This window comes from Pezoporus wallicus, unplaced genomic scaffold (genome assembly GCF_028554395.1).
Source record: "Pezoporus wallicus isolate ANWC-B61680 ecotype Strahan unplaced genomic scaffold, APGP_CSIRO_Pwel_v1 contig_5116, whole genome shotgun sequence".
NCBI lineage: Eukaryota > Metazoa > Chordata > Aves > Psittaciformes > Psittacidae > Pezoporus > Pezoporus wallicus.
The window spans coordinates 91,038-114,751 of record NW_026642000.1 but is presented as its reverse complement, the minus strand read 5'-3'; the positions used below and the strand labels follow the sequence as shown (position 1 = coordinate 114,751).

Genomic DNA, 23,714 nt, shown 5'->3' with positions numbered 1-23,714 from the left:
CTCTTCAGCTGCCTGGCTGTCAGACATGACACATGGGAAACAGCAGAAGCAGATAAGCAGTGACAGAGAAGAAGAGGAGGACCAGCCCTTGTAGTAGGAGCCCTGGTTAGACTGCATGAGATGTGACTTTAAACAGAGACTGTTCGGTCCATCTGCCCAAAGACCAGCGGCAACCATGTGGGAATGTGCAGTTATCCAAGAAGCAAAGGCTGTCTCAGGCCCTGGAATGCCTCATCATTATTAGGGCTTAGTTATCACCAAAAAAAAAAAAAAAAATCCAGATACCTGTCTGTTGTTTCTTCCCACCTCCAAGAGCAGAATTTATGCTCCCCACCTATTGGCCCCTGGGTTCTCAGATGCCACTTGAGTTTGCACTTCCACTTCCTGCTTAACACCTTCCTTGGGTGTTCTCAGAAAATAGAGTTTGGAGAAAACAAGAATGCTCCTGCAGAAACCTTGGCTGCCAGTGAGGATAAAGGCAATGTCTTCAGTACCGTGTATGGAACCCTCTCTAGAACTCAGCTTGGGCCCTGCTGCTCTTCCAGAGCATTAAGGTACTTGAGCTAAGCCACAGTATAAGGAGCCCTGGAGAATTTAGGAAAATCCCCTTTCAGAGACAAGTCACAATGCCAGATTGCCATTCGTACCTGAGCCTCCAGGGTGTAATGCTGTTGCCTGAATTTTGGCTGTGAACTCTTATAGCATACAAAACCAGCAGGGACTGAAGGCATCAAAAGGAAGATAAAGCTGCAGCCAGAGGAATTATGTATCAGCAATCAGAACCAAGCCACTCTGCAGTTTCTTAGAGGTGAGTCCCAGTTTGCCAGTCCTTTGCAACAGGGAACCTCCTGAGTCAGGCAGGATTACACGTGGCGTATACTTACCCTTGCGGTCCTTTCCTAGTTGCAGTATTCTTGAGCTGAGGAGCAAATGTCTGTCTGACTTTCCCTCTGCTAGCTTATTTTGTATAAAAAGTCAACCCAACTGTATTCAAAATTGTATCTCTCTTACAAAGCTATTTGCCACTTTGACACCAAGTATAGCCTTAATTTCTATGTAGCCTTATACCTTCCGTGGCTATCACTTGAGCTCATGAGGCAACCTGCTAGAAGATCTTCAGTTAGGAACCCTGTCAATAATAGAGAGCATAAGCACTCTTCTATAATTGTGCTTTATGAAACAGGTAAAGAAAACTAAGAGCATTGGGCCACTACCGCTTGCAAAACAAAGAATAAAGATGTTTGCCATGTGATCATCTCACTAATAGGTGTGTCTTGCTCAGAATCAGTCAAAAACCCGAAGGTCAGGAATAAATGCTCTAGCTTTTGTTCTACCAACAAAAAACTACAAACCTGTGGTTTGTCTCTAATCCCTTTGATATCCATCTTGGATAAGCACTACTTAATATTTAATTCCTTAGCAAAGTCTTCCATTAGAGATTCACTTTATTTCTGGGAGGCATAGGGCCATCACAACCAACATGCATCATTTGTTTGACAGTTTTATGGTTCAACTGGAGCAATTTGCAGAGCTGTCCATCAGTATCTTCCCTGCAGCTTTGTAGCGTTTCTATTTTAGTCATGAACTGCAGAACAGAGAAGAGTAACAGGCCATTAAGTGATACTTAGAAACTGAAGGAGTAAAGTTCAGAAAAGCCACTGGAAATACTTTGCGTAATGATTTATTAATTTGTTTTACTTTGTTTTGGGAAGGTTTAAAGCTAGTGCATTAGGAAGGGAGCTGTGCTAAGACATGTCCTGAGCAGTGCAGGACTTGAAACATTTTTGCGTCATGGGTCTACACCATTCTCTCCATCAAGCAGTAACACTAACCGTCCCTTCTCTGAAGCTGAGTAGGGGATAACAAACACTTGTAGTGTCTTATTGTGGGCTTGACAGTGCACTATAGAAGGCTGGTAAAAGTCTTTTTGCACTCTCCAAGTGTTTAAGCATCATCTGGTAGGGAAACAGCAGGAGAGAAGGTAAGAGATGTCAACATCTTCAGCTGTTGAGCAGCTTTGCAGGTCTATTGCCTTGCAAAACAGGAAAAAGTCTGTGCCCTTCTTCCTCTAGGGTTGAACAAGAGCTGGCTGTGAAGTGGCAGTGCTTCTCCCCTGCGGTCCCCAAAGGTCTCTTAGGTATTTGCGTACAATTCTCAGGCATATCCCCTCTCCTGTGCTGCCTGGATTAGACTCATAGCAGTCCTCGTATCTTCACAGATTTACCTGTGATTACAGCTGTACACAAACCATAAATAAATGGTGACAGTTCGTGATAACCTTCCCATTTCATTGCCATTTGAAATGATAGTGTTGGGATATTCATCTCAGCATTTCATACAGGATCCCCAGGAAGCCCATCTATCTTCTAAAAGAGCAATGACCAAGGCAACAGCCTCTTGCCAGTTGTCCACCATTTTATACACTGCTCTCTAGGGGCTTTTTGTGATGTTATGAGAAGACTGCTGAAACACACAGTGCACTCATCTGAAAAGCTTGGGATTTGCATCTTAGACTTATATTCATGCTTATCCTGGTACAGAATGAGAGAAACAAGTCCTGAAAATTACCTGTACATAGGGGTACCCAGGCTAAAGCAAGAGGTACTTATTAGGTTGCTTGAAAGATTGCTGGTATGCTTGCCCACAGGTTTCAGTACAAGAAGAAGGTGTAGACTGTACTTGTGGGTAGATGATTCATGGGAAAAAAATCCCAGGCAAGGTTTTCCCATTTGTACAATGGTGAAGTGGAAGTGCACAATTTAACTTGAGTACTCATTTTCAAAGAACAGAACTCTTAAAATAATACATGCTAAAACCGGCAATTTTTGAAGATCAAATGATGTATTAAAACACCTTGTGAATTCTTTTGAACGTTTAGACTTCTCGATTTTACTGCTTTCTGAAAACGAACTGGTAAGCTCCTTGAACTGTAGTGCAACTGCTTTCGTCCAAAGCCCAAAGCTGTTAAAGCTCAGTAGACAGGAGTATTGCACACTCAGTTTGGACTTTATGGGCATATGCTTCTGTACCATTACATGCTATAATGCAGATATATCCAATCATACTGGGTCAGAGGATTTAGATTAGCACAGTGCATCAGTTTCAAGTACACCTTGCACTTTTAGGGCCTTCCCAACCTATCAACATGATAAGTAAAAAATTATACACATGCACACACTCAAACACATAGATACATATTCCCCTTGTCAGATGAGTCAACTTTCCTGGCTGTATTTGACTGTATCTGTCAATCTGAGGTTGCTGTCTGCAAACATGTCTCCTTGGAGTGATGACATCCTGTGTTCTCATTTTTCTACATGGTGATTTCATTTAATTTCATAGGATACATTTTGCTGGTTCTAGATTTCAATGTTGCTCCTCACAGTTTCTATCTGACCAAACGAGTGAGAAAGGATCATTTGAGGGGAAGGAAAGGTAATGCAAAGGAGCAGCACTGGAACCTCTATTTTGAGACCTTCTTCTTTGGCAAATAATTCTTATACTAATCAGAATTTCTTCAGAGTCATTGGAATTTTGGCTTAAAAGTGGAAGTATGAAACAAATTGTAGAAACAAGAGAAACAAAATAGAGCTTGGTAATCTCTTTGACAGTTTTCTATGTGACAAGTAACTAAGTTTTCTGTGGGTACAGGCAACTAAGGCAGTAAAATCTAGAGGTGATTGTCAGACTGGCTTTTAATTTATTTTTTTTCCCCTCCCAAAATAAATAATTTTCTTTTCAAGACAAATCACTTCAAAAAACCCACAAATTAGAATACTTGAAAAATTTCTACTGGCCATAGAGGTGGCCAAGAAAAATGAGGTGTCTTTGCAAAAAAATGTGTCTCTTCTTTTAAACTTCAGCACTGTATGAATTGCAAGGCTTCTGGCCATCTCTAAACAAGGGAGTCCTATTGGTTGATCCAGTCACATTTTAGTTCCAGCAGATGCTAGCTGTCATTGCTGCTCATTCCTCATGGGTCTACGCAGGGAATTTCACCCTTTGCTCTTCCTCATCAAGCTGCAGCTCACTGACAATGCAAATACGTTAGACAAGTACTGACGCTTTCTTGCCTGTCTTGGTGCCGATGTTTGACATGACATCAACCTGCTGTGATGTCCAGCGGATCACAGCTGCTGTTTCTTGTAACTTCTTGCTATTCATCATATTTTCCTTTAATATTTGCATTTGTGGTCCTGGAACTTTACAACTGAATTTGCACCCCTGAAGCCAAGGGATATCCTGCCAATTTATACTTACCTTCTACACCACTACTGATTCAAAAATGTTACATCTTTTGTAGTATGTATGAATGACAGTTCAAATCTGTTGGTCTGCTCTGCACATTCCAGCTCAATGCATGCTTCAGCTTTGATTATGACTGCATATTTACATTCTTCCTTATGCAGGTAATGCAGACTGATTTAAGATGCTCTTTATGTGCTACGGACTGCTCACAGTTATTAGTTACAGCACTCTGATGCCCAACTTTATTGCTCATTACTATCATATGTTTTGCACCAACTTTATTTCATTAGATATTCATATAGATGAGTCATGAGCTCAAATGCAAATGTACAGTATTATAGCTACAATGCCCTAAAGAATGTAGCAGACAAAGCTAATATAGGACCTGCTGCACAGCCTCTGGAGGCCTGCAAAGGAATTGTTATGTTTTTCCTCACTTCTGTTTCACAGTTTTCTCCTTAAGGAGAAGCAAATTCTTCTCATTATTTCTTCTCATTGTTCATCTAAGTCTGCCCCAATTATTATCCACCTGAACATCTTCCTTGTTACTGGCTACTTTGCAAATTTTAGGACATATCTCATACAGCAGATGGTGAGTCTGTGTCAGTCTCAGAGTCTAGAGGAGATCTAAGAGGCAAAGCATTGTTCTATTGTGTGAAATGAAACAAGAGGAAGAAAAAGCTATCCAGAAGGCAGAGTTAGCTAGTCCCTGCAGAATAGGCTCTGCGGTGTCTCTGTCATAAGTCAATCTCTGCAGCAGCAAAAACTCTTCCAGTCATGACAGAGAAAGCCTTGAAATGGATACCTTATTTCTGGACAGCTAGAGTTAGATGGAATTAATCCCCCAATAAGAAGATTGTTTACTCCTGCCTGAATCAGAGGTAGATATACCTCAGCTCTGTCTAAACCTAAGATGGCATCACAAGGACTGTGACATTGGAACTGATACTGAACACTCCTGTCTAATCCCAAACCTATGCGCAAAACTTTAAGACTGTCCCCTTCAGACATTGCCTTGCTCATAGTTAATAGTCAGTGGCAACACTTGTGTAACTAAAGCAGATGATGTTTTTAATTAACTTCTCCACTTCCTCCCTCTCCAGGCACAATGCTCATTATGAGGCTGCTGTTACTCTCCTTTCTTCTTTCCAAGTACTCTTTCAGAGCACAGCAGTGTCCTGGGTTCAGCAGTAGCAGTCATTTTTCTCCATCTTGGTAGCTGGTGCAGTGCAGTGTTTTGACTTTCGGCTTGGGAACAGAGATGATAACAATGATGTTTCGGTTTGGCCAAGGACTTTGTGAGCCTCATGCTCTGCCAGGGAGGAGCGGAAGCCGAGAGGAAGCAGAGACAGGACACCTGACCCAAACTGACCAAAGAGGTATTCCATACCACAGCACGTCATGCCCAGGATGTAACGGGGAGTTAGCTGGAAGGGCTGGGAGACTGCAGGGTTGGAGGAGGTATCGGTCGGTGCTTGGTCGGGCTGGGGGGGCAAGTTATCAGACAGCTGGTGGTGAGATGTTGTATTCTCTTCCCTTGTTATTTCCTTTATCATTGTTATTATTGGTGGTAGCAGTAGTGATCTGTGTTATACCTTAGTTACTAAACTGTTCTTATCTCAACCTGCGGGAGTTGCATTCTTTTGATTCTCTCCATCCCTCCGGGAGTAGGGGGAGGGAAGGAAGGGGGGGGAGTGAGTGAACGAGTTGCCTGACTGGGTTTAAACCACGACAAGCAGATAAGAAGGTTTCTGACTATAATGACGCCAGGCTTTCTCCTTACCCTTTTTGGCCAGAGGCACGAGGTATTGATGGCTCAGACTGTCCTAGAAATGTCTGAATTCATAAAGTTCACAAAACCATTCACTAACTGAAGTGTACAGCTCTCTTGTAACTGTCAGTCATATAACAAAAATAAAGCACTGCTACATAAAGAAGAAAGTCAGTCAATTTTGCTGATGGCCTTCACATCTCCCTCACTAATAACAAAGATGTCCATAGGAGAAATGCCAAGTCCAATCCACCAGTCTACCAAAAGCAAGATCCTGCCACTTGGCTCTCATTAGCCTGAATACACCCATTTGTGCTTTCAGTCACAGAGTTACTGTTTTCTTAGTGGAATTGCTCCTCACATGGCAGAGGATAGATATTTTTAAAAAATGCTTTCTGAATTACTGTAAGATTTGGACCTTAATTTGTTACCCATTTAAATGGGAATGACCATAAACGTGAATGGTCTCCTTTGGTAGCCTTGAAGTAATCTCCTTCCAGATACAAACTTAGGCCAGCCCCAAAAGATTAAAAATCATGACTTTGGCATCCCAAAGTTTAAGTTTAAGAACCACTGAAGCTTTGGTCACTTACACTGGAGTGTTTTCATTCTTTGCACCTCTGCAGGGGGACTTAAATTCTGTCAGTCCCACAGGTGTCTTTTTCAGTACACCTTAAGAGCCAATAATTAAGTAATGGCAAAACTTGATTAAAAATATTTTCAGCTGAAGTCAGGATTTTGTCCAAGAGGTTCTGTTCGCAGAAAGATAGAATAATTTTCTAATGGTGGCGGAGCTCTCTTCCTGTCTTTCATATAAATCAACTGAAAACGGAAATATTTTACATAGGAGGCATGTCATGATAAGATTTCGTCAGTGATTCATTTGGCTTTTGCTTTTCTGAAGCTGCTATATGTCACTACAGTCATGGTGTGCTCCTTTCTCCTTGCCAGGAGCTCTGTCAGGGAGTTTAGTTTACTTCTCTTCCATATTTTCCAGTTTTTACCTAAAAGGAAATTAAAATGTGAAAATGTGCACAGTTTTATGTGAGACACTGGAAATGGCTCAGAAAAACAGCTCTGGGCTATTTAAAACAACATTGGTAAGACTTCTTGACAGAATCTGAATACAGGTTCTACGGCATAGTCCAGACTCAGTATTAGCACTGTGATAACAATTTTCCCTTTCACAAGGTCAAAATTCACCAGAGACTTGCACCAGTTCCTTCTGCAGAAGAAAAATGTCCCCTGGGAAGAATTCTGACTAAGTTCTCAGCTGATGGGAAATCCAAGCATGCTTACTGAGCTTTATTGCACTTCAAGGATCTGACATCAGTGCTGCTCTAAACCTATATACTTCGATGGGCTTTCATAGAGTCAAAAGAAAAAGATAATTGTGATTTTTCAGTTCCACATGGAATTTAACATGGCTATTGAGGTCTGCCTAAATTCCTACCTGTTTAGGTCACTCATTTTGCTCCAAAATTTCTCAAGATTTTGTGTCTAGTTTTTACCAGAAGGGCTTTTGCTGACCAGTTTCCAGTGAAATCTGATGAAAAACACGGATGCCTGATTGTCCAGGAATTATCCTTTTGTGATTAGTTCCCTGAAGTCCACATTTTCCAGTTCAGCTTTTGTTGATTCCCATGACTGCCCAGCACTTTGGCTGTTCCAAGCACTCATGTGACCAATGAGATTTTTTTCCTTCATGCTTTGTCTCCTATTCCAGATCAGATAATTGACTCCTCTCAAGATGGGCTGTCTCTCAGTGTGCTTGTGCTGAGCTCAGGCAAAGCTGATCTTTTTGACAGTGGAATATTTGGCTGACCCTGTGTCACAGCACTGCATCTTCACTGCACAGTGGCTTTGAGAAATTCCAGAATCTTCAGTGACTGGTTGGGAAAATAGGTGGAGAAAGAAATACTGGGTTCCCCCAGACCCAGACATTTTTATTACTACTTATGTTATTCCAGAGTGATGATGCGGTCTTTAGGAGCAGTAGGGGAATAACCCAGGTTCAAAAAAAACCCAAACATTAATGCTTACTAATTAAAAGGGATCAAAACTACTCACAAAACTGAGCACAAATAATCCCAAACAAGACAGTTTCTTTAAAAGACACAGGACTCTAAGATAAGAGAATATCTCACAGACCTGGAAACTGACAGGATTACTTAACCTTCCCAGCTCCCTGGCTCACTTTAACAAAGATGAGAGATTTGAGTTTGTATTTTATTTATACTTTTGCTTAGCTATTTTCCATTCATTGGCACTGAATATGACATATTCCCACACAGACTTTTGAGGGTATGTCTTAAATGTCTTGAGCCCTTACATAATACTGCAGCACCTGTCTTGCTTCCAGAGGATATCTATCTTCAAGAGTCCCCTTTACCATATGCAAACACCCTTGCAGTGTCCATTAAAATATCATAATAAAGAATTTTTAAGAGAAGCATTTGTAAATCATTCCAGCATTCCAGAATAAAGAGAAAGGACTGAAGTCTTGACAACTCTCAGTTTATGACCTCTTTATGATCCGTGAAAAAGCTGTGTCCTCCAACATTTTTAGGAAGAGGTGCGATAGGTATTGGGGTTTGGTATAGGTACATTGGTTTTAATTTTATTGCAGGGGAAATCTGAGAAGTGGATGTCAGAATTCCTGCTGACATGGACTTTTAACCTCATGCATTTACGTGTCCTCTCAAAGGGTACTTCTCTTGGTGTAGGCTGGTGTGCCAGCTGGGAGCTAGATTTCCAGAGGATCCAGTGCATTGTCAAGACTTTCCTCTAATATTAGCAAGGCACAAACGTTTGCTTAAATGTCCAACCTGGCAACAGCTTTTCCCTCATTCAGCTGTTTTTCAGTTTCTGTCCTCTGACAGAAAATTACAGAGGAAAGTCAAGCAGCCTGGTCTGGATCTGGGGCATTTCTGAGGTTTCTATCCCATGTGGAATCTGATGTTCAAGGAGACAAGAATGGATACAGTGTTTATTGCCACGTAGACAAGAGCTGCTGCACTTGGATTTGCCATGGGCAACAAGCTTCCAGGAGGTACACCAATGTTGAGAAGGCCTAACCTGCATCTCTCTTTTCTGATTGTCCAAGTGGCTGGCGTTCTTCCTAAATCAGATTTTGGGTTTTATTTTCTGTGTGTGTTGCTAATGGTTATAGCAGGAATAGAAAAAAATGTTCTTTATTTCAGCCCAGCTTCCTTCTCAAATAATATTTATGCCGTCATATTTTTTTTTTTTTCATTTTTCTATGTTTTCAGTGTCTACTCACTGGTCCCTCCAAAGGCCAATTTATAATGAATTTTAAAGGAAAGGAAGTTTCTGTAAATTTGCTGTGAACCAAAGCTGCACAAAGAGAAGAATCCAAATGAAATTTTCGCCTTTCCCCATCTGAAGGAGCAACAGACTATGAATCTCATTTGGAAACAGTCACATGGCCAGTCAGCACATACACATCAGTCCACTGATCAGCATACACATAGCTCCTGCCTGGTTTCTGTGCATGCTGCTTTGTACGCCTTAGGGATCAGAAGGGAACAGGAGGAATGCTTAAAGTTTAGAGATAAAAGATGCTTGGTGTTTGACCCCATATGTGCAATGGAAGGTGCTTTGGAGGTACACCTTATAAAAGATGGATCTTCGTGTTGTACTCTGGTTACTTCTGCTGCTTAGCAGGCAGCATCATGGGAATAGGCATCCTCACTAATGTACTTGGCTATTCAGTGTGTAGTGACTGCCTGACTTACCAGACTTATACAGACCCCCTGGGGCAACGGGGGATGTCTGACAGAGGTATTGTGCTTCAATCTCTTCAAAACAAAAGAAAGGACTGTATCACAGAGGAAGCTACTGAACTAAAGGAATTCTATGCTCAGTATGTGGAAATTCTCTAATCAACGTAAGCTACAAGGCCTCTTTCCACCCATCATTTAAAATCTGACTAACACACACAAAGAAAGCTTTAATATAATTAAATGAACCAAAGCATAAGCATATCACTGTGCACATTTGCACACAGTATCACTGAAGTTCCATCCTTACTCCTCTTTCATATCTCCTGCACACTAGAAGCCACTGGTCAGTGCCTATCAGGTCAGAGAGCAAATGCTGTTGGCACATGAGACTCCAGAGCAGATCAGCCAAAGCCCAGGGTTTACAAGTGGGTGAGCCACAGGCTTTGCTGTAGGAAGTGCAAGAGATGAACCAGCTGTAGTAGGGAGTGCAGGAGATGAACCAGATGTGTGATTGTACTAACTCAGGTGTGAGACGTGACAAGCTGGACTGTGCTAACACTTAAGCAAAGGGTGATGACCTGGAAATGCACCCGTGATAGCTGGATATCTGCCAATGTGGCAGTGAAAACTGGATTCCTAATATTCTAGTGGTGTATGCTGGTTTATTGTAGTGATATTCAGGAGTCAAACAAAACAGGGCATCCCAACTGCAGTGCTAACAGAGGTTAATAGAAACTTTCTGTGCCCATGAGCCTGTAATTGGCACAGACAAGGCATGTGAAAGGTCAGAGCAAAGAGCAATATCATGTTTTGTTCTTCAGAGCCCCAGGAAGAGCTGTGTTTCTCCACTTCCCTATGGCTTTTACTCCACAGAAGTATAATTAAAGAAAATAATGGAGAAGCACTGCTGTTGGTACTGCTTCTGTGCAGCTGTATGAAATTATACTGGGTCTCTAAAAAATATAGGGTTTGGCAGGCTGGTGTTGCCAGTTGGATTTCCATGTCAAGCATTTATATAGAAGATATGCCAGATTTCACACAGGTGGAAGTGCATGGCTCTGCACACGTGTGCATGTACAGGAGATAGCCTCTGCCTCCCTCCTAGAGTATGCAGTGCCTTGAATAGTTAAAATGTCTGCTTTATTTCTACTGTCAGTGGAGTTATACCTAACAAGGAATAGCAACTTAGCTTGAAAGACCTGGAAGTGACAGTGTCCAAATGCTGTGAATCAGAACAGAGCATTTTAGGGTAAAATGTTAGCGTTCACAAGCAGCTGAGTTCACATGCAGCACAGGCACGAGAAAAGCACTAGTCCCAACAAACTGTGCAGGCTAAGCTAGTCCTTCATCACTTAGATCCTTCAATGCAGCTTTATACTTCTCCTGTTAGAGCTTGTCTTTCATTTTCCTGCTCGAGCAAAGCATCTCCCACTCTCAGAAATCTCCCCCCTGTCTGTGAGATTTACCAAGTTCCCTCATTACTTTAACTTGGCTAATGAAGAAGCTGTTCAAGGCTGACTAGAGAACTGCCAGTAAGATGTGTGATTTGAATGACACTTTCACTCTCCCTTTACAGTTTTCTTGCTCTGGCATAGTTTTTATTAGCAGTAGGTATCCCATGCCCAGGGAAGTGCTGTGTGTGAAAATCCAGGTAAGAGTGAGCTGTAGCTGAATTGATTACTTCCTTAACAGTTGCCTGCTTGCAAAAGCAGTAAGTACAGAGAAGACATAATATGCAATACTGCTGAGATCCATGCCATCTTCACAACTTGGACAGGACACAATAAGCAAGGACACAAAAAGCAAATGTATGGCTAGATGGGAGCAAGAAAACTGTGAGAAGCAGCTCATCCCTTCACAGTGCTTCTAGACCAGCAATGGAAAGTGGAGCAGGCACCCCTAGGTGCAAACTCACTTGCCTAGTGGTAGTTAGCGAGCAATTAGCAGGACCTGTCATTAGGATTGACAGCAGCACTGGGGAGTATACCTTCAGCCGGAGTTACAGGACACACAGGCAACTCTCTAAATGGGTCCTAACAGGGTTTTTTCCACAGTCAACACTGTGAAACTTTTACAGTGTAAAGCTCCAGCGGTAAGGTGCACCCATGTGCTAGAAACCTTTATAGTGGGTAGATTTTGTGCATCCCTGAAAGCTTTTTGTCCTCTTTCGCCTAAGCTACCCCATCTGAAGAAAAGAAGCCAGAGACTTTTTTCCTAGTCAGTGTGTTCCTGGAAAGCAGCTCTGTTCCCCGCTGGCTTTCTTATTGCTGAGGCAGTACTTCATTTGGTCACTCTGGACCCTGTCTGGATGCCTCATCAGCTGCTTGTTATGGCCCGGTCTGAACTCTGCCTTCCCTTTCAATCTGCCCCATAGGCAGCACCCCTTCCAGCAGGGCCCTATAAGCAGGGCAGTTATGACACAATCCCTCCTGCCACCTGTCCACAGAACGACTGATATTGCCTCCTAACTCTGCCTGTTTTCCCAGACCCTTCCTCGCATACCAAAGCAGACCTTTACCTCAAGTTGGCCTGCCATTACTCTTTCTCTCTGGATGGGGAACAGACTCGTTACCCTAATCTCTGAAGACCTTACAGTTCAACCCAGGTATGCATTTGCAGGTATGTTAACTTCTCACAACCAATTCCCTGTCCTGACAGTATTTTTGGAAGAATTTTGGAAATGCCAAAATACTTTAATTTGGGGTGAGTTTGCTTTCAAATTGCATCTGACTATGTTGTCATATATCATCTTTCTAAAAGCACTGGAATTTTAACAGGAGCGCATATGCCATGACTACAGCTACCACAGGCATCCTGTGATTCTATTAGCCACAGTACACCATGGGCAACAGGAGGAAGAATGAGGTTCATTGGATAATGTGAGAAAACTGTAAGGCTATGGATCTGGACTGTTAACATCATTCTAACGAACACTGCAACTTGGAAAAATCTCACACAAAGCAAAATATTTTTGTGGGTTTTAGATTTTTGCTTGGAAAATGTTGGCAAAATGGAAATTTACAAGAAAAATCACTATGCTGAAATCCACATTCTCATCTTAAAATCATTTGCGAGAGAATGTAAAATTCGGCTTGGAGATGCCTCATACCCGTGCATTGTGGAATCCACTTACAAGCATATTTGGTTAGAGGCTTTTGAGAGTGCAAGATGACTCCCAGCCCTTCAGACACTCTTGCAGTTTGATCTTTTTGTTTTCTCATCTCTTTGCTCCAGGCTCCCAGACTCCGGTGAGCTCTGGAGAAGGGCTTCTGTTAGTAATCCTCCAAGACTGCCTTTTCATCCCTCAAAATTTGCCATGGTGACTTTGTCCACTTCAGATACCTTCTCTATGCAGGCAACTCACTCCTAAGTCTTTCTTCCTGACAGACCTCTTTCCTTCTTCCCATATTTTAACAACTCATATACAGATAAATCTTTCTTATCCTGAGCCGCAGCATTGCTTCTGTTCTGCAGTATGAAGGGCATTCTTTTTCTGTTTATAGCTTTTCACTTCTGTCCACATTTACACAGTGTAACTGCCTGGAAACCAGCAGCATTTCTGTTTTGATCAAATCATTCATCCAGCCACCCAGACTTGTTCATGCTGGATTAAGTACGCATAAAGGATATCCCCTGTCCCAGCTGCCACAGGAGTAACCTGTGGTGCCTCCCACCCCTCTGCAGTTAAATGGGGTCAGTTTTTCAGACCCTTTGCCTCTTCAGACCTTCCTGTTGCAAGGATATGTATACAGTTGAGGAGTGAACACATTAATCTCTTCAGGATCATGATCTCTGGTGTTTTTAACTTCTGTGACAAATACTGACACTCTATCCCACTGAATTTGGCATACTGCGTACTTTTGTAGCACTGCGTGGTGTCTTTCCTTTATTCTACTGCTCCATTTGCACACTCGCAGGATACAGGCACAGGAGTCACTGCTAACGCAAGAAATGACTGAAAAATTTATGTTGTGAAATGACTTGTCTGTCAGGAAAGAACTTTGCACGCTTAGTTGTTCATGTTACATGGCAACAAAAAATCCACTTGCCTTAGATTTATTCATACAGAATACTGTCAAGCAAGTCTGTCACATGGTGCTGTGTTTACTTCAAAGTTTAGATGGTTTCTGGTGGAGGTGTTAAAACCATACAGCATCCATTTCTCCTGCTGCAGAATTGGTCCTCAGCCAAGACACTGAAGTTGTTTTGCCTCTTCATATTCTGACAAATTCACTCAGGTGAGCACTAAGCAATAGCCAAAGCAGCTGCTTTTGGATGACTGTTCTTTAACCACGGGGTGAAGGGCTGAGTGAATTCCTCCCCCTCTCCACGCTGGCTACCCTGTGTTTTGCCTTCCCTCTTTCTCCTGCACTCTTATAATTCCCCCAGAGGCAAGGGTGCGGGTGACTGGATATGTTAAAAGTCACCTGATAGGATGCTGCCCAACTCCCTTCTCTCTGCATAGCATAAGCTCTCCTCCCCTGGCGATAGTGGGAGCAATTCTGCAAGGCTCTGCTCAGCAGACTGCAGTTTCGTATAAATGCAAAACTGAAACCCATCTTTGCATGGACTCCTTACTGTGCAGGGGGCTTGTGTGTCTTCTTGCCTTCTGTTTCTTTCCCCAAATCTCTCTTTTCAAAAGGAAGGTCTATTCTGCTGCTAGCAATGCATTCTGAGAGGTGGCTATGTTGCTGTTACCTTGCTTTCTGTGTGTTGGCATTCATGTTCACATCCTTGATTAAAGGTAGGATCTCTTTGATACTAGTCTCTAAAATATTTGCTAGTCACTGTCTCTACTTCTTTTTTCCTGTAATGAATTCAACGTAAAGCTTTTACCAGCTATTTCTAACTTGAAGTCTGTAACAATATTTTAAAAGAACTAAAGCAACACTGGTTTTCACACATAAACCACTGAATTTTGGTTTGATAACTAATTGAGGAACTGTTTCTAGCAAAGAATGAAAATGAAATAGGAATTATAGTAGTTTCATTTGATGCTTAAATTTGCAATTGCTTAAAGACTGCAGGCTAAAGATGTGCATGTTTGGTTCTCGCACCTTCAGAGTTCAGAACATGATATATTTATTTCATCGTTGTTTGTGATCTGTGGTTAAACGAGCTGAAGTGATATCCATGCACAAGTCTCAGAGAGGTTCCGCAGGATTTTTGCTTTTAAGACATTACATCGTTTTTTTGATTTTTTTTTTTAAAGTCTCACTTCTGCTTATGACTGAGACAACTATGAATAACGGTGCCTGTGTTAGCAAGGCAGAAGGCATTGTCTTAAAGCAGCACCAGTGGGATAAGAATCTGTAACTGAAGTATAAAAATGAAAGTCTGAAATAACTTACCTGTCCCTGTTATTTTGTTTTTAAGGCACATGTCTGTTAAAAAGCCAGGAGGAATATTTCAAATGAAAAATGATTTTAGACTTACTGGCTTTAGTCGTGAGACTTTGACAAGAAATTCATGTTCCCATGGTAGGGTAATTCTAATCACAGTGCGATAGATGATGATGGGGAACCTTAAAAAGGAAATCGAAATTTCCTTGTTGAATAGCACACTATGTGATACACAGACATCCAGACTTTACAGATGTTCATGTATCTTCTCTAAATGATGCTAAAAGATGAAACAAAAAATCAAGTTACGGAAATTTTACTTGATTTTTCTTTCCATATATGTAAGTCACCGATAACCAACATTTCAGCTTTTGTGATAATCCCCACAATCTGAGCATGCTTTGAGCATACCTTAGAGGCAGAAAAACCTGGGGAAGGACAGCCTAAGCATGAAAACACTGCAGTACGCTGAGACTAAGCACCTCCCTGTAGGTCATCTGTGCAACCACAGGCCTTTGTGTTCACTGAAGAAAATGTAAATGTCCCATGCTGTGCTAGAGTCCACACCGCCTGATGCAAACCCCTTCTATGTTTCAAATTTGCAGTCATAAAGGCTTATCGTGACTTCTTTACTGATATGTTCTAGCACAATCTGGGCACACAAAAACTTATGACCATTTATCTGAAATACAAATTTTTCCTCAGTTGTATCAGTAATATTGTTGGCATCATCATATAGCTTTGATAACATAGCTGTGCTCAATATGAAGAGCAAGCAGTGAGGCAGCTTAGTGCCTTTCTTATACCTTATTCCTGCTAAGTCACCTGGTCTGTCCTGCGTTGACTGGGGGTTGCAGCTATGATCTGCTTGTTCCCAAAGAATAGGTCTCTATTACAAAGATGCATGCTATTCTAGAGAAATTTTAATAATTCCACTTTTTTCTCATAGAACTTAATAAATGAACCTTTTTTAGAGCAAAAGTTGTGCTATTTGAAGAGCTGAAATAACGAATATGGGGATAAAATGTAGTCGTATTTTTTTAAGACTAGGAGGCATCATTATAACAACCTAAGCAGGGTCTCTGACTTAGATTTAGACCCAGTAGTTGCAGCCTGAAGTTTTTAATTTCTGAGTAAGTAGCTATGCTTTTCACAAACTCTCAGTTTTACCCTAAAAAACCTTCCAAAGATGAAATCCAACACATTTTTACTTTTTCTGCTTCATACCACTTTATTCTACCTTGGTCTGATAGCAGTGGCGTTGGGCCAAAGAGAGGCCCATAGGCTAGATCTAGCATAGGAGACACTTTGAGAAGGAGCAGTGGGCAGTATCCTGTCGAAGAATGCTTTCAACTGGCAGCCCTCTTCTGTCCATACTCCTGTGTCTTGATACATGGTCACAAGCACAGCATCCAGAAATATAGTATGAACCAGTATGTTACCTACCACCTTCTTTCCCTCTTCCTTACCTCTGACATAGCTGTTCTTTATTTCTATCTTACACAGATACCACAGCCTGTGAATCAGAGGAACGGTTGTTTCACAAACTCTTCTCCCAGTACAACCAGTTCATCAGGCCAGTGGAAAATGTGTCTGATCCTGTCACTGTGTATTTTGAAGTGGCCATTACCCAGCTCACAAATGTGGTAAGGCTGCTTACAGAATACTGCTTTGTTTTGGGGGTGGTTGCAAACACACAGTTACTAAAGCAGCAGATGTAATCATAATGGTTGCACCTATAGCTCTTGTATCTGACATTGTCCTGTGCACACTTGTATACATGCTGAGACCTTTGCTGTTCTTTCTGTCAGCTGAGCTATTCCTGTTGCTCAAATGAGCAGTTCAAACTACACAAACTGGTTTGCTTACTCTGTAGCATCAAATCCCTCCACCCTGGGCAGCAGCCTCTGGCACTCGAAGCAGCAGTACTCAAAGTTCAAGTCCACTCTCCGCAGGGCTAGCCCATGCCACAGACACTTGGTTGTGTCTGCATTGTGTAGCATGTGGGCTAGTTCTTTAGTGGAGTCCATGTTGTTTCTCAGTGGTCCTGAGAGATAGAATCTTCTTCTTTTGCAAGTTTTTTCAGTCTGTTTCAAAATAGAATGATTTGTGCTGGAAAGGACCTTAAAGCTTATCTAGCTCCATCCCCCCTGGAACAGGCAGGGACACCTTCTGCTAGACCAAGTTGTCCAAACCCCATCCAACCTGGCCTTGAACACTGTCAGGGATGAGACACCCACAGCCTCTCTGGGGAACCCACTGTGTAGCCTGCAAAGTGCTGTTTCAAAGTGCAAGGATGACAGCTGTGTGCTCTGGGGTTCACTGCATACATGGATGAGTGGGTCTGAGATGGCAGACCTGCTGGGCAGGGCAGAGGGACTGTAGAAGAAGCAAAACCTGACCTTAACCCTTGCTAAAGTCTGCTCGTTGAAGCAAATTATCCACAGAACAGATGCTGCATTTTTATTAAAAGTTACCTAGTTGGGTTCATAATGAAGTGACAGGCAAACTGTGAGGAGCAACATTCAACACCAGCCAGGGAGCTAAGGATAAATGAAGGCATTGTAAATCAAGGTAAAAGTAAGTCAGAAAAAATCTGGTATCAGTTAATGTGAAGTTCTAGTTTCCTTTTTTATCAAACAAGTTGGCCATCTCTGGATACTGTAACTGATTCATGGAGTGAAGATGTACATTCCTGTGTTTCTTTCTAGGATGAAGTCAATCAGATTATGGAAACAAATTTGTGGCTAAGACATGTAAGTGACCCTGCATTCCATTTCTCATACATTTTGCATTGATGTGATCACCCGTGTTACCTTACCTTGAAAGCTACATATACAGAATAAGTGCTTGTTTTCATAACAAGGATTTTAAAGCTATTAATAAGGAGAAGCACTATTAACCAAAGCCATATTTGAAAAAAAAAATTGATTTATTCTTATTTCCAAGAATTTACATCTCCCATCTTTCCTCTGTGGTATCTTCTCCCCCAATTTCATGATCATTGGTTTATCTGGTAGATCTAGGTGGATGTACATATTAAAGAGTGATTAAATATGCAGCTGTGCAGCACTAGGTCATCTTCATATTGAAGTTTTCAACCAAAACATTTACTGGCAAAAGGAATATGCATCCATTTTTCCTGAGAGATTTAGCATTTACACATAGACAGAGATCCTTAGAGGACCATAAATGCTGAGCAAACCAAGCCAACTTCCACAAAAAAACCTGTTTCCTTCAGGCACTGACTGTGGTCCATGCAAAGCTTTCTGTACAAGATACTGTACTTATGATCAGGACCTTCAGGGTAGTCTGCTAAAGCATGGAGCATGGCCCCCTGGTAGGGCACTGGACAGCAAGACAGGAGAGCTGCTGGGCATCCTTCACGGCCCCTGACTTGGTAATTCACTACCCTTGTGGAATCAATAATGTCTCCTGACAGCAACTGCCTGTTGGTGTGCATACATACCTCCTTCCTCATTAGAATGCTCATCTCCTTTCACACTGGCCTCCTCTATGCTGCAGGGTGCACTCTCAAGACAGCAACAGCAAGGCCTGTATGTATTTCCTCTCTGCAGTGTGGAGGTAACCTTGCAGAGGTAAGTGTCTATACTGATGTAGCAGGGAGAGAAGAGATCTCAGCATGGCAGCATTCCTCTCACAGACAAGGGAATGCCAAATCAATGGAGCAATATTCACTAAAGTCCAGCGTTTCTCCCAGCCTTGTTGTCTTTCAGACCATTGTCCCCCTCTACATGTGCTGCACTTTCAGGCTTTATCATAGCCTGTCATTTTACAGGAAGATCTGAGAAACAGATATTTGCTGATAATACAAGAGGTTTAAATTCTTTTCTGTTCTTCTTTCAGATCTGGAATGACTATAAGTTGCGGTGGGATCCCAGAGAATATGATGGTATTGAATTTGTTCGGGTACCAGCAGATAAGATTTGGAAACCAGATATTGTCTTGTATAATAAGTATGATGGACACTTTTCCATTTTACCCTTTCTCTCATATGTATTCTCTTGCAGTGTCCATGAAAGACATTCTGTTTTCATGGTATTTTCTTTTATTTGCCTCATTTGCTTTTCTAGTGCTGTGGGAGATTTTCAAGTTGAAGGCAAGACCAAAGCCCTCCTTCGCTATGATGGAATGATCACCTGGACACCACCAGCTATTTTTAAAAGCTCCTGTCCTATGGATATTACCTTTTTCCCATTTGACCATCAGAACTGTTCACTGAAATTTGGATCATGGACCTATGACAAAGCCAAAATTGATCTTCTCATCATCGGATCCAAAGTAGATATGAATGACTTTTGGGAAAATAGTGAATGGGAAATCATTGATGCTTCTGGCTACAAACATGACATCAAATATAACTGCTGTGAAGAGATCTATACAGACATAACATATTCCTTTTATATTCGAAGGTTGCCCATGTTTTATACCATAAATCTGATCATTCCCTGCCTCTTCATCTCATTCTTGACTGTGTTAGTTTTTTATCTGCCATCTGACTGTGGCGAGAAAGTGACTCTCTGCATCTCTGTGCTCCTTTCTCTGACTGTATTTTTACTGGTGATCACAGAAACAATCCCATCCACCTCTTTAGTAATTCCCCTTGTAGGAGAGTATTTACTATTTACTATGATATTTGTGACTCTGTCAATTGTCATCACGGTGTTTGTCCTGAACATACATTACAGGACTCCAACCACACACACAATGCCTAGATGGGTAAAAACAGTCTTTCTTAACCTGCTCCCCAAAGTCCTGTTGATGCAGAGACCACTAGAACAGCAGAAAAAAAACTTGTCCAGAAAAAACAAGAAAGGATCAGCCCATACACCAGGCAAGTTAAAGCTCAGCAAGCACAAAGATGCCAATTTACACAAGGAGCAGCGGTGCAGTCACTGTGGTAATGCAGCTGAACTCACTACCACCAAAAGAAGACAACTGAGCCATCCATCACTGAAATGGATGGCAGAGCACATGGAATACTCGCCAGAAGTGAAGGACGTCATTAGCAATGTTCAGTTCATCGCGAAGAACATGAGATCCCAAAATGAAACCAAAGAGGTAAGGGAGGGAACCACTTAGCTGGGCATGGGGCCACACTTACAGCAGTGAAAATATGACCTAGGAGGGCAGCCCAGAGGAACTGGAATTGTCGGGTATTGAGAAGAAAATGCTTTGACCTGTGAATGGGTCAAAGTTTCCTACAGAAAGGGAGAAAATAAATCTTCCACTTGGGAGGGGAAAAAAACAGTGATCTCACCTGATCTTCCTCTATCCCTGGTGGATAATTCAGGCAAGACAGTTTTAGATGAGATATAAGGCTCACCCTTCAAAGTAAAAGCAGAAGAATATCAGCCTTTTGTGCCATGAGGAATGCACTCTGATCAGCAGTGATACAGGCAGAGCTGATCTTGCCACAGGGCAGGGGATAGACTAGACAGGATGTTTCAAGCTCTCTTCCAACCCTGCTTCTGTAGATCTTCAGAAGCAACACTCTTCCACTGCTCACTAACTGCTCAGTCCTGGTAAGAAGGGACATCTCAATACAAGGCATGCTTTTTGCTAAGCAGGGTGCTTTTCTGTGTTGGTAATGGAACAAGCAAACTTTGTGAACTGCCTTTTAAAGAACGGGGCTTGTCTAGCAGTGCAGTGGTTGATCTGGAGAACTATTCTCAAACAGTGATAAGTGTCATAAAGGTATTCCTTTCAGAGTGCTATTGTCTGTACTTTGTTTCAGTCTGGTGTGTTCTGATATTTTTAGTGATTTAACTAATTGTGGCTTCAGCAATATAGTATTTTCTGCCATGACAAACATATGCTGAAATGACACTGAGAAGACAGATTAAAAAAGGGGTTTTAAAAATGAAACTTGAAGTTTGAACTAATAGATTTGCTTGTGTGAGGTTACAAATCTTTCATCCTAACTGGGATTACTTTCATAGAAGATGATGCATATTGGAATGTAGAGAATTCCAGGGCCACATCCTCAGTGTAAACACAAGCAGCAAAAAGAACCTCCAAAAAAGAGTATCTGACGTCCCCCACACCCAGGCCATAAAAGGAATAGGAATTATTTGAAACTTCAGTACGTTTTTAAAAAGTGTTTAGAATCTCATGAAACATTTATCGTTGATCTGTCATAAAATGTTTGCTTTTGGTTTTGAAGTTTTTTAGATGCTTTATGATGACAAAAACCATTTCAGAATTAAACACTACTGTATTTGTATTGAAAAATGCAAATACTTTGTGAGGGAAATGTTGAAAGGTATTCTTTCTATCAGAATATTTAGTTGAAATCAGTAGGAATGCATACAACTTCTGTGCAACAAAAAAAAAATACTTTTTTTTTCGTTGTATGTATCCTGAAGAGAAAGTTTTTTTCTGTAAAAAAAAGTCCATAACTTTCTGAATAAAATCTACTGTTAAGGCGCGGTGACTGAATTCATAGGATAAGTCAGCCCAAGGCAAAAGACAGTAATCTGTCAGCACAGAGGAGGATGGGGTTTGAGCTAAGCCTTGCTAATACCTATGCTCTTAATGTTTTGCTCTCACTATCACACCAGCTGCATAAAACACATCCATGTACCATATTCAGCTGATTTCTCCCATGCACTCCAAAGAAGAAACTTTGCATGAAGCAGTCCGAATAACATGCCGCCTTGATTACACAGCTCATGATATGTCTTCCATTGACACTTCTGCTGATTTGCATTTTGCAAATCTCTCCTGCCACATGAAATTGTATTCCTAAGTCTCATGTGTGCATCAGCAGTTCTGTATCTTACCTTTCAAAATGTACTGGTGACAGGAAGTGGGATTTTTCATTCAAAATCCTCTCTGGGGAAAAAAAGGAGTGTGTTCTCAGGAAGGCACCAAGGAAATGATTCTGCAGGCTTCTTCTGCTTTGGCCAGGCATACAAAGCCATATGGGCAGCATCACACACTAGACATACATATGGGCAGTATCACACACTAGTCTTGTACAAATAAAAGCCCTTCAAAAATTGTGGTAACGTTTACAGCAGCTGGGGTTCTTGCTGCATTTTCTTTCACAAGAAGTACAGCAGCAGCCTCTTGGAGAAAAGCATCAGGAAACTGGGAAAACAAGCACAGTATCCCCCAACAGAGAGCTCTTAACGAGTCACTAATTTTGTATGTGTGAATGTTCTGATGCAGTGGTCTTTGCATGTAAGTACAATTTAAAGGATAGCAGCTCCATTGAATGTGGTTCTAAGGTGTATCTCAGACATACAAAATCCACTCTGGCCTGCTTAGCACACTACGCTGTTGTTTGCTCAGTCAGGACCCTTGCTTTGCTATAGTCCATGTCACCAGCTCTTCATTTTGCTGAAGTCAGTGAGGCTTGGTTGCAGTGACAGTGTGCCTAATCAGGCCAGAACAGCAAACTCTTGTGTGTGCTGTCAGAATAGATCTTTGACAAGGTCTAGTAATGAGCAGCTATGGTGCCTGCTGTTAAACTACCCCACTCGGCACTCACCAAATGATCAGGTCCTACGTTAATGTCAGCATCACAGCCATAGCTTGTCAACAGGCTTGAATATTTAGAAAAATTCAGCACACTAGGACTGTGCTGGATGTTCTCAGCCAGAAGGGGTAAATGCTATTAGAAAATCAGCCCCCACTAAAGATATTTAAAACTGCAGCAACTATAAGCACAACAAGCAACATTCTTGACTGTATACATGTTCTTCCTCACATTCAAAAGCAAAAGGGACATTTCTATTCCATAATGTCATAGAATCATAGAATAGTCTGGGTTGGAAAGGACCTTAAGATCATCCAGTTCCAACCCCCCCTGACATGGCCAGGGATGCCTCACACTAAACAGTGTCTCCTAAGACTCTGTCCAACCTGGCCTTGAACACCACCAGGGGTGGAGCATTTACCACTTCCATGGGCAAAACTTGCAACTACATGTTACATTACATATAGTTTATCCTTTTCATTTTTTTTTTCTCTTGCAGGTGGAAGATGATTGGAAATACGTAGCTATGGTAATAGACAGAGTATTCCTCTGGGTTTTTATAATCCTCTGTGTGTTTGGGACTGCAGGGCTCTTCATCCAGCCACTAATAGCAGATATGTAACTCGATTCACTGCTTTTTATCCACTTCTGTTCTTGGTTCATTTTCGGTTCAGAGCTGTTCCCTGTATATCTGTTCTCTTACATAACCCCTTTCCTCATCACCCCCTCAGCATCCAGCCACAGAGGAAAGGAAAAGGAGAGGGAAGGGTCCACTGGGAAAGCAAACAACCTAAAACAGAATAAGAAGAGGACTGAAAATGGGAGATGGGCATGGGGTCTCTCCCTCAATGAGATCAGCAATAACAATCACACTGATGATCAGAGGAGCAGAATGAATTTATTGAGCTTTTCAGTTGGTTTCAGAATAGGGGGCTACTAGGTCAGCTCTGGCACTTCTGAGTGCATTGCCCAAAGACGATTCTACCCGGCTTAATTTTCCTCTCCTGATTATAACTCTCCCTCAGCTTTGAGTTAATTTACATTTTCTCTCTATTTCTCTCCCTGTACAACAGCTAGTTTTTTTGGCATGGTGCTTAGAT

At 41.7% G+C, this 23,714-nt stretch overlaps 1 protein-coding gene across 1 annotated transcript; it reads left to right on the top strand.

Moving 5' to 3' along the window:
• The first annotated feature begins 14,344 nt into the window (after positions 1-14,344).
• CHRNA6 (cholinergic receptor nicotinic alpha 6 subunit) lies at positions 14,345-20,223 on the top strand. Its single transcript, XM_057426517.1, has 5 exons — positions 14,345-14,509; positions 16,614-16,753; positions 17,819-17,863; positions 18,975-19,084; positions 19,202-20,223. The coding sequence occupies exons 1-5, from the start codon at positions 14,431-14,433 to the stop codon at positions 20,208-20,210; spliced, it is 1,383 nt and encodes a 460-aa protein (XP_057282500.1). The 5' UTR covers positions 14,345-14,430; the 3' UTR covers positions 20,211-20,223.
• Positions 20,224-23,714: the final 3,491 nt, after the last annotated feature.